At 34.9% G+C, this 12,073-nt stretch overlaps 1 protein-coding gene across 7 annotated transcripts in view; it reads left to right on the plus strand.

The window, feature by feature from the left end:
• Window positions 1–12,073, plus strand: part of dlgap2a (discs, large (Drosophila) homolog-associated protein 2a) — a 119,150-nt gene that overhangs the window by 54,233 nt on the left and 52,844 nt on the right. For 5 of the 7 annotated variants that reach the window (XM_043263441.1, XM_043263440.1, XM_043263445.1 and 2 more), the window contains one exon: window positions 1,703–1,735. The exons of the other annotated variants lie outside the window; for them this stretch is intronic. In XM_043263441.1, coding sequence (XP_043119376.1) covers window positions 1,703–1,735 — 33 coding nt within the window. The remainder of the gene's footprint in view (window positions 1–1,702; window positions 1,736–12,073) is intronic. 7 annotated transcript variants of the gene reach the window in all.

Below are 12,073 nucleotides of genomic sequence, written 5' to 3' on the forward strand. Positions count from 1 at the left end.
CTGTAAATATCTTTAGTAATATGGATGTTTCTGTCAAACTCTTTTTTTCCCTGTCCAATTCCAGCTGCTGAGCATGTTTCGAAACTTGGAAGAGAAAGAAAACAAATACGCTGTGTCACTGTCTGAGGTTTTATTGGTTTACTTTCATAGAAGGAGTTAAAGGTATCGGGAATTGAAAGCTCCAGTAAACATTTCAATAAAGGCCTAAAAAGTGCTGTTTAGAAAAGATACTTCGTCATGTTTTCAGTTAAGGCTTCAATTATTATGTTTGGACTGGACTTTTTATTTGGAGTCTGCCAGAAACTCAAGACATTTGAAGAAAAGATTGATCTGTTGAATTTGTTGCCTGTTCACATCTCTCAATGTGATTATGAACAAATGTCAGGCGTTTCTTAATTAGCGGCATGGAAAGTATGATTTAAATAGACAGTACTATATCATAAATACTAATCAGATACTCACTGAATCATCCATTCTACACAGCAGAACGACAATTTAAATTACTGCTGTAGTGCCGCAAGGACTTTTATAATAAAGCGGTTCTATTTAATGGGCACTGAAATGAAAACTGAATTGATACATGACAGAATTTGTATAGTGTTTCCATTCCTTTATACTATAGTCTTGTGAAGAGCCCGTATTTCACAGATGAATAGAGTTGTTTTTTTGTAACATTGTTTAATATTTTAATTTACATTTTCTAAGATATGGCCACAATGCCTGCATGCATTTATATGTAAGTTTTGCTTTAGTTTGTGTGTTTGTTTGCATTTTGACTGCAAATGTGTGTGTGTGTGTGTGTGTGTGTGTGTGTATAAAGGTGTTGAGAAAGTAGATTGCAATTGGACCCAAAAGTGTCTGTTTGTGATTTTTGCATATTGAGGCCACAGATTAAATAATTATGCAGCACAAAATATTTAATACGAAAATACTTTGATAGATGAGAAATCCTTTGAAAACCCAATGGAGGTGGGACAAACAAAACAGGTGCTTAAATAGAATTATGCTTATTTACCTTTAATAATTGGGTGTTTATTATATAAACTATAGCCACTTAAAAAAATCTAATTAAACACTTTTTTTAGTCATTTATTTAATTTGTCCACTGAAATACAGTATAAATTCACTAACACTACTTAAAAGAGATAATTTCAATGTTTAAATGATCATAGTAAAACCTGAGTAATGGCATTCATGACTTTTATATACCTTTCATATATAATTTCTATACTAATTAATGCGTTTATTTCTACAATAATATGAATTTTATTTATGGAATTTATATATGATACCATATTCTAAGTATTTTCTATGTGTGTTACGTACTAAAGGTTCACCCAGTTGTCCAAACAGCTCATAAAACATCACAATAATCCACAAGTAAACCATACGACACCAGTCCAACAATTCATGCTTTGAAGTGAGCAAGTAATGTCATGCAACATTTCTCCAAATCTGTTCTGACGAAGAAACAAACATCTTAGATAATCTGAGGGTTAGTTCATTTCTAGGACAACTTTTCCTTTTTCCTTAATGAAATAAAATTGACCCTTCGGGCATAGAAGTGCCTGTAGTTGAAAAACACCCAGTTATTAAAAATTCTGTTTTTATTTTGGACATGGGAGATTGTCCTCACAATATGCTGTGTATGAAAAAGTTTGCTCTAAGTTCTCTCTTTCTTGTTTTTTTTTTCATTCTGTAGAGTCACAGTGCACATTGTGTGGTGAGACCGAAGGTGAGTGTGTTCCTCATCTCCAGAACTATGTGTGGTAGTTAACACCTAACCCAGACTGTGTTTGTGTGCTGTAATGTCACAGTGGGAAGTTTAGAAAGCATATGCACTCATCTGCTTTTAATGCTTAAATTCATCATGATACCGAGCTGCTTGCCATCATTGTGTTGTGATTCTTCGCTGCTTGCATCATCACAGCTGGATACCTATAGCCGAAACGAGGCTGATTCTCTCTCTGCTTCACCCGCTGCTTCTTCTGCTCTGCTAATGTGACTGATTCACGAACACACTGAGCAGCAGTTCTGCTGTCATTTTTTACATTTCCTTCTTTTCTTTTTATTGTCTCAGTGCACTATTGTTTCATATCTCTCTGTGCTTTCATTTGGTCTGAGCTGAGGTTCCTTATATTAAGACTAGGCTTTCAGTATTGCATGTTGTTTAAATGTGAATCAGTGATCATTTTGCAGTGTTCGGCTTTACCAAGAGTGAAATCACCTTCAAAAAATGAATTTATTTGCTATGTTCCACATATTATTATTATTATTAGAGATGCATCGATCCGATACTCAGGATCGGTACCGGGTCAGATACGGTCATTTTCTGTGGATCGGCTATTGATCACACTGATATTGAACTTTTCTAGTTCTAGCCTGCTGTGACTCTGTGTTGTTTCAAGCATATCATTCTGCGCACGAGATACGCATAAGCACTTTGTGCCGGTGTTGTGTCTAATATTCCACTCCCCACCAAATTATTGCTTCACTTGTTGAAATTGCTACTAATCCTAACCCCACACCTAACATTAAAACTACCAATACTCGGGGGTAGTAATCTGGCGGGGGTCAAAAAAGCCTTTCGTATTATAATACTTGTGTTATAATTTAAGAAATGTACTAATAATTTTATAGATATGTTTTGATTATTCATTATTATATTTTTTTAAATCATTAAAAAGAACCCAAATTTTAGATGTAAGACAAAGAATTTAAAAAAAAACTGAATTGTATTTATACTTTTAATACAGACGTGGACAAAATTGTTGGTACCCTTTGGTCAATGAAAGAAAAACTCACAATGGTCACAGAAATAACTTTAATCTGACAAAAGTAATAATAAATAAAATTCTATAAATGTTAACCAATGAAAGTCAGACATTGTTTTTCAACCATGCTTCAACAGAATTATTAAAAAAATAAACTCATGAAACAGACCTGGACAAAAATGATGGTACCCCTAACTTAATATTTTGTTGCGCAACCTTTTGAGGCAATCACTGCAATCAAACGCTTCCTGTAACTGTCAATGAGACTTCTGCACCTCTCAGCAGGTATTTTGGCCCACTCCTCATGAGCAAACTGCTCCAGTTGTGTCCGGTTTGAAAGGTGCCTTTTCCAGACTGCATGTTTCAGCTCCTTCCAAAGATGCTCAATAGGATTGAGGTCAGGGCTCATAGAAGGCCACTTTACAATAGTCCAATTTTTTCCTCTTAGCCATTCTTGGGTGTTTTTAGCGGTGTGTTTTGGGTCATTGTCCTGTTGCAAGACCCATGACCTGCGACTGAGACCAAGCTTTCTGACACTGGCTAGTACATTTCTCTCTAGAATTCCTTGATAGTCTTGAGATTTCATTGTACCCTGCACAGATTCAAGACACCCTGTGCCAGACGCAGCAAAGCAGCCCCAGAACATAACAGAGCCTCCTCCATGTTTCACAGTAGGGACAGTGTTCTTTTCTTGATATGCTTCATTTTTTCGTCTGTGAACATACAGCTGATGTGCCTTGGCAAAAACTTCGATTTTTGTCTCATCTGTCCACAGGACATTCTCCCAGAAGCTTTGTGGCTTGTCAACATGTAGTTTGGCATATTCCAGTCTTGCTTTTTATGATTCGTTTTCAACAATGGTGTCTCTCCTTGGTCGTCTCCCATGTAGTCCACTTTGGCTCAAACAACGACGGATGGTGCGATCTGACACTGATGTTTCTTGAGCATGAAGTTCACCTTGAATCTCTTTAGAAGTCTTTCTAGGCTCTTTTGTTACCATTCGGATTATCCGTCTCTTAGATTTGTCATCAATTTTCCTCCTGCGCCACGTCCAGGAGGTTGGCTACAGTCCCATGGATCTTAAACTTCTGAATAATATGTGCAACTGTAGTCACAGGAACATCTAGTTGCTTGGAGATGGTCTTATAGCCTTTACCTTTAACATGCTTGTCTATAATTTTCTTTCTGATCTCTTGAGACAACTCTTTCCTTTGCTTCCTCTGGTCCATGTCGAGTGTGGTACACACCATATCACCAAACAACACAGTGATTACCTGGAGCCATATATATAGGCCCAATGGCTGATTACAAGGTTGTAGACACCTGTGATGCTAATTAGTGGACACACCTTGAATTAACATGTCCCTTTGGTCACATTATTTTCAGTGTTTTCTAGGGGTACCATCATTTTTGTCCATGCCTGTTTCGTGAGTTTATTTTTTTAAATAATTCTGTTGAAGCATGGTTGAAAAACAATGTCTGACTTTCATTGGTTAACATTTATAGAATTTTTATTTATTATTACTTTTGTCAGATAACAGTTATTTCTGTGACCATTGTGACTTTTTCTTTCATTGACCAAAGGGTACCAACAATTTTGTCCACGTCTGTATATTTTTTATTATTGTTAATTGTATAGATTTAATAATTTCAGTGAATTGACATGGGGAAATTAATAAAAAACAACTGAATTTGGGGGGAAAAATGGGGAAATTGGGGACAAATAAAATATAAAACAGATTTTATAGGGCCCTAGAAGAAATACAGTGATGGAAAGGTTCAAGTTTTTTCTTAAACATTCAAATGACGCATGACAAAACAGTAACATACTACCATTTGAAATGTTTATTCTATTTATTCTGTTTATTCTATTTTTTCTAAGTAAAACATCTAAGTAAAATGCAGCTTAGTATTAAGCTAACATCCTATTCAAAATTTGTCCATGCATATATGCATATCCAACTTTATTAGCTGGACATTTTCAATTAATATGTACAGCCATTTAGAAGTAAATCGTGTGGCTTCAGCTCAGTGGATTAAGTATGCCGAGTCAGGAGGTTTAGTTACTGCTGTGGGGGAAAGAGGAAGATCTAAGGCTCTGCTGCCAATGTTGCTGCAAGTTATTGTGGTACGATCATCTCATGGAAAACACATTCTCACATTTACTTGTAAAACTAATATTGCACATGTTGGACCTTAAAGTAAAATGTCAGCAACTGACGGCAATACTGGAATTAAACTGGGGGGCCAGTATATAATATTTTATATGTATATTATGTGAACATTTTTAATTTAATTTAATTTTCAGTTACAGAATAATGACAAAAAATGATTTGGTTTTACATATCACTAGTGGAAACATCATAAATATATTGCGAAAATGTGCCTTGCAGCCTTTTGGAGAAAGAGGAAAGGGAAAAGAAAAAGATGATAGTGAAAAACAGTTGGATTATTCTAAAAGCATAAAAGGAACGAGATACAGGATGACAGTTTGCCAAGCTGGAGGCCACAACCTCTTTGAATCCAAACAGTCATCAAAACCAGCACTTCATCCAAGTGGCAGCAGAGATGTTTTGGAGGCTGGTGGCAGGCATACAGCCTGCGTGGGTCAGAGTTAAACAGCTGGAAGAAATCTATAGCTGCAGAAACACACATAAGCATTGCACTGCATCTGTGTACTACGCTACATTACTGTGCTACGCTTTGATATGGCAAAAAGAACAATCTGACAATGAGAAAATGTGGCTTCAGTAAGAATATGATCCTTTTGTTAGTCTGAATTGATCAAGTTGGTTACTTAACAAGTACAGTATTATAGCTTCATATATAGTCTTATATAGTTTTTTTTTTAACATGCAGTACAATGTTAAAATAATTTGGGGTCGGTTAGATTCTTTGTATGCGTTTGCTCACAAGGCTGCATTTATTTGATAAAAAATACAAAACAGTAATGTTGTGAAATATTAGTACAATTTGTAATAACTGATTTGTATTTTAATACACTTATTTATTTTATTAAATAGAACAAATAACGTTATGAATGTCTTTACTTAAAAAAAAGGAATAAAAATATACTGCAGTTTTTATAGAAATATTTTTCGAATGGAGATCGAAGAGAACTTGTTAAATTATCAGGTTCACATTAAGTTTGTTGTTTGCATTTCAGAAGCGGGAAGTGGTCTTTCAGAAATCTAACCAAAATGCTGTCAGATAAAACCCGAGACATTTTGTCTTCTATCCTAAAAAAATTAATTGAATATGTTAATGTGCTAACTTGACATTTCATGATCGAATCAGGCTGATGTTATTACGATATTGACAGCCCTGAGTTTCATTTCAGTGCCGCTCAGACTGTTTATTTGTTTGATTTAGCTTCAATACAAAAGCAGGTATAGTATTGAGGCCAAAGTTTTGCTATCGATTCAACCCTAATGTTGGTCAAACTGTAGCCATTTTCTTTGGGCCATTTGTTCATTCAGTTATGCAGCCTCATTATGTAGTCAAAACATTTTGTTTGATAAGAGCACGGACTGTTCCATATTTATTTTGTAATATCAGTCAAAATTACAAACAGCCTCTGACTTTATTTCTTCCGCATTAAATCACACACCACAATCAAATTAGAATGGCAGACTTTACTTCATCCCTCATCCCTCATCCCTCATTTCATCCACTCTCTTGAAACAACCTTTTTGAATTTGACCTGTTGGCGCTACAGTCACATTAGAAGTGTAGTGCTGTTAAATGTACATGATTACATCACGCTTTCATTAAGCTTTGCTTCCTGATGAACCACGGAGAGCAATCAGAAAGGAAATTAAACCTACTACATGAGAATTAAATATTTAAATGAACATGTTACTGCTCCTCACTGTAGTTATTTATTGTTCTGTCATCGAAATTGTTTTCCTTTGTTTCATGATAGTGATCAAACACTGTATCAAAAGCCTCAGCTAACGTCTGTATGGAAAATGTTTATTCACTTCAGTGAGCATCATGTTTGAAATCGATTCACAAGAGTCCAACTAGATTTCACAGACGCTTCTGCTTGAGTGATTTTAGAATATTGAGAGGCAAGTCGAATCATTTACTCAGAAAGAGGGCCTGTGTGGTTCTGTGTGTATGTGTGAGAGCGAACTCAATTAAAAGAGTCTTTTTTCATCTTTTTTTTTATTTATGAGCTCTTTAAGTGTCTTCTCACTTTGCTTTTTTTTTTTGTTGTGTTGGCAGAATTCTTGCCTGCTGTGTTGCCAAGGGAGACGAGTGTCTATACTGTAAACAAGGTTTTTATCCTGACCCTGCTCCAGAGCTGGTTCACACTCTCTGTGCGTGTGAACCACAGGGCCATTTATTGAATTTATTGGCAGGAAAACAAGTTGGCTCTCAAGGCTTGACACTAACTTCCTGATATGATATTTTGTCTTGCCTATATGGCAGAAAACTAGCATGCAAAGATGTTTATGCTGTCAGACTAATATTATCTGATAAGTGTGCTCAAACATTTTGATACAAAAGTTCATTTAGGGCTTTCAAATTAATTAACTTAATATTGCATTCATTACATCTCTTGTTTGTGTATTTGTGTTCTGTTAGGGATTTTTGATTTTAGTGATAATGATAATTAGACAATATTTTGGTGAGTGTGTTATTGTGCTAGAATTTTAAGCACTGCCGTGGGCTCCTGAAGTTTGTGATATTCTTCATATTCTGTGAACTGGTCAGTTTACAGTAACAGATTTTTACATTTTATGGTAATTTTTTACCTTTATAAAGCCATTTTTTGTAAAAAATTTTTGTCCATTTTTTTTTGAATACTGATATTTTAAAATATTTAAAGGTCCCATATTGTACAGCTTTTTGGAGTTTTATTTTAGGTGTTGATGTCCATAAGATTAGATATTTGCGGTATAAGTAATAAAAAACATCTCAATGTGTTTTTAGAGCTCCTTTCTCAGAACTTCTGTCATAAACAGCTTAATTTTGGTCTGTCTAATTAATATTCATGAGTGACACATGACCAGACAAATCAAACATAACAACATCACAATTATGTCTCAGTGCTAGCTAAATGCAAAACAACGGTAACGGCTACATAAGGAGCTTGAAATATTATACTGTTGTGATGTTGGGTGCCAGAATCGACGTGATACAGCCTCAAATTAGAAATATGACCGCATACCCGATGCCACTGTTCAGCGGCCTGGATAGAAACAATCATCAAAAATGCTTGAGTTTGCACACTTCTTACCAGAAAAGGTTCAATAAAGTATTGCCTTTTGTTGTTTTGGGCGCATCTAACATTTTATTGCATCTCGCAACTATGTGATCTATAAAATAAAGTAAACAAACTGTCAATCACGTGTAACTGTATATGCATTGTTGAGATTAACTGTAGCTGGAATAATAACATAGTTGTAAAAATAGTTTCTTGCTGAAACTGAAATGTATACATATTCATCATTACTGGAGAGACATGATGAGTTTGTCTTTACTATACACCTTGTGATATAGAAGTGACATCATAGTAACAATCCTGTCAGATCATCCATCCTTGGAGTGAGCGCAGAGGTCGAGTGATCTGGTTTTGTCTGTTAAAAATCTTTTAGTTTCCATGTTGTTGTTTAGCAATGTCATGGATGGTAGGCTGTGCTCTAGTGATTATTGAAGTAGATCGGATGTCACATTTTACAGAAGTCATAGAGTCTCGCAAAAAAATCACAGCTACTTTATGCAGGCTGTGTGCAGTTTACTGTGGATTGATTATTTTGAAACTTATATGGTAGTTACATAGCCCCTAGACCTCACATATCATGAAAAAAGACATTTCTGATCTGACAATATGAGACCTTTAAATAATACAAGATACTCTGAATGTGAAATTAAAACCGCATGTAGTTGGCTGTAAGTTACTGTAAATGAGTGAGGGATTTGACTGAACCAAGTCATTTAAACGGTTGATTCATTCATAAACAAATCACTGTCATGTTGCTCAGAGACGCAAAATAATGCTGTGGTTGTGTTTGGAATTATTGTCCAAAAACACTAAATATTGTGTCTAAAACGTTCCCCTAAAAATAAAAAAAAATGCAACATATTACATTCACCCCCAAGCCATCCTAGGTGTAAATTACTTTCTTCTGACAAAGACATTCAGAGTTTTTAACAAATTTATCCTGGCTCTTCCAAGCTTGGTAATGCTCTTGGATGTCTGCCGGTATTTTGAAGCTCCATAAATCGGATATATCTGTTGTGAAACTGACCTGTATGCCTTTGGGAGTTTGTCACATGTTTTCTGAAGCAGACTGGTGGGTATTTGTAGCAAAAATATTTCTTGTTTTCAAATTATGACGTAAATAACTGCATATGTTCATTCAGGATGTTTTTTAAAGTAAGCCATTGAATCACTGACTCAATAGATTTGTTCAAAATTGCTTATTCATTCAGGTACATTATGAAGCAACTTCTAGGAAAAAGGTTGAGTTAGTGGGGCAAAATGGGCTGAAATGTTATGTATAGCTAAAATGATTTTATACAACACTTCATTCTGGTCTTCTAATTTGATTGGTTTAACAGTGTAATCATTACAACGCTTCTTTGTGTTCTGATTGAGATCTTTCTTCAGACTCTTTGACAGTTACACCAGTATGTGGAGACAAGTGATTATTTTTATGATTTTTTATTTAAAATTATTTGGTCAGCAGTATGGAAAGATTTTAGTCACTGATTTTGAGTCACTGAATGTAAGGATGTGCAATATTGACAAAATATAGTTTTTATCTATAATGATTGGACAGTATTTTGTGGAGTGTTATTATGCTGATATCTTGAGGACTACCATAGACGGCTGAACATTTGAACATTTAAAAATGCATTGGATATGTTCATTCAGGATGCTTTTTTAAAGTGAGTCATTGAATCAACTGATTTGTTCAAAATTGCTGATTCGTTTAATTTATGAAGCTAATACATGTTGATTGGAGACGGGCTGAGTTAGTGACGCAAAATAGGCCAATATTTAGTTTGAAGTGCTTAAATATTCACTTTTTATTGATTGTTAAAGGGATAGTTCACTTAAAAAAAAAAAAAAAATAGGTTTTTAACCCATATGACCTTCGTTCATATTAAGAACAAAAATTTGTGTTCCAAAAATTTGTATAAGATTCACAAAATTAGACCACATAGAGTGTCAAATGTCCAGTCTTCCTCAGTGGACCAAAGGTAGTAATGGACATTAGTATTTTGTCATAACGTGGTGAATTCTCAGTGATAAGGATCGAATCTGGCATTCTCATTAGCCACCATGCAGACAATTAATAAGGAGGTGGAGAGTGGTCTGGTGTCTGTCCTGTCCTCACAATAAAAAAGACAGACTAAGTATAATATACAATTAGAGTATATTAAAAAAAGACAAAAAATAAAAGCACAATTTAAACATCAAGTGTGGTCTGAGCAGGCTCTGTCAGTCAGTTTCTGCCCCACAGCTATATGTAATGGCATTACACGCTAATGCACAGTCCCTGGGAGATACATCAACTCACACAGATCTGGGCAGCATAGATTTTTAATTTCGAAAATCCATTTACATTGATTAGATGGAAGATGGACAGGATGTCTGCCAAAGACCAACTAGGGACTAAAATGAAGATCTGGAATAAGTCTGACCATAAACCCATGAGTTTGTAGGCTGAGCTTTGTCTTATGGAGCAGTTTTACAGCTTTTACAGCAAACCTTGACTTTTACTAATCTATTTAAGAGGTTTATATTCTGTACCGCCTTTTAACGACATAGTGCTTTGTCTGTAGTCTCTGGGAGATCTCTCAATCTCTGCACTCCTGTTGAGCTGTCTTACTAATACATGTAGAAACAAGCAGACAATGAGCAAAATAATGAATAATGCATGCAATTAAAAGACTTGTTAGAATAATTAACAAAGCAAATTTGGAAGATCAGTAGATGTAATAAAAATATGTATTACAGTAGGTAAATTATAGTACAGTATCTTATAACAAGCACCTGAAAAATACTGCCGCTATCATCAAAATGATATATGATGGGAAGGTGTGATTGCATATGTTTTTCTATTTCTGTCTTGAAATGACTTGCAAACAAATTTGCGTAGATGCATGCCTGTCACAGTTTGAGTGTGCAAGGTCAGAGAGAGACAGAGATACGTGTTTGAATATCAATTTTAATATTGTGAAAAGCGCATACACAGTATATCATATTGTAATATTGTAGGTTCACCTTGCATTCAACTTGCATTCATTTCCTGCAGTTTAGTCACAGTTCCCATGCATTGCACAAGATGCTGAAAATGAAAAGATAGGAATATCTATAGAATATGGATGTGAATTCAGAAGCAGTAGAGAACATTCACAGATCATTAAAGGTTTGGAGGATGTCTGTGTAGAAGCAAAGTCACCTCTGTAAAATGTCACTGATAATCTCTTTTGCTGCATAAGTTGTATTCAGCTGCTATGACCTCTTGTTTTGACCATTTTTGTTTTTTTTTTTACTGCTGAAATAAATTTTTATTTATTGGAAATAGCAATGCATTTGCATTTACCGTATGTTCTTAATAAATCTTATTAATAAATGTACAGCTTTGAGCCATACATATTTATATGATTCACGTCACATGACTACACTACAGAACTGTGTTACATAACAGCACAATGTTGTCAGGTTGTCAATACCCAAAGCCTGTTCAATGACTCTACTGTCTGAAATATCAAGATACAACTGATCCAGTTGACTGGCTTTATATAGTTTTATAGCATCAGGAGATATTTACATTGATGCAGGCTTAATTAGAGTATACCACATATACTGTAGAACTGAGCGATTACTGAGTATTAATTACTCACCCTCATGTCGTTCCAAACCAGTAAGAACTTTGTTCATCTAAGGAACACAAATTAATATATTTTTGATGAAATCTGAGAGCTGTCTGACCCTCCATATAGACAGCAACAAAACTGAAATGTTCCCAGTTCCAGAAACATAGTAAATACATTGGTAAATGTATTTTACACAGGATGTGACATCAGTGACTCAACTTTAGTTTTGTGACAGTACGAGAATACTTTTTTTTTTTCGCACAAAGAAAACAAAAAATAACATAATTTACTATATAAATAACTGTTAGAATTACTGTTCTTCTCTCCCAAGTTACATCTTCTGCCATTTTAGAGAGTATCACAAGGCATATCCACGCTTTTTCCTCAAATGTAAACAACACAGATTACATCGAATACGTTCTTAAGTAATCTCCAAAATTGCAGGAGACGTAACTGAG

The sequence above is a fragment of the Puntigrus tetrazona genome, chromosome 17, assembly GCF_018831695.1.
Source record: "Puntigrus tetrazona isolate hp1 chromosome 17, ASM1883169v1, whole genome shotgun sequence".
Classification (NCBI taxonomy): Eukaryota; Metazoa; Chordata; class Actinopteri; order Cypriniformes; family Cyprinidae; genus Puntigrus; species Puntigrus tetrazona.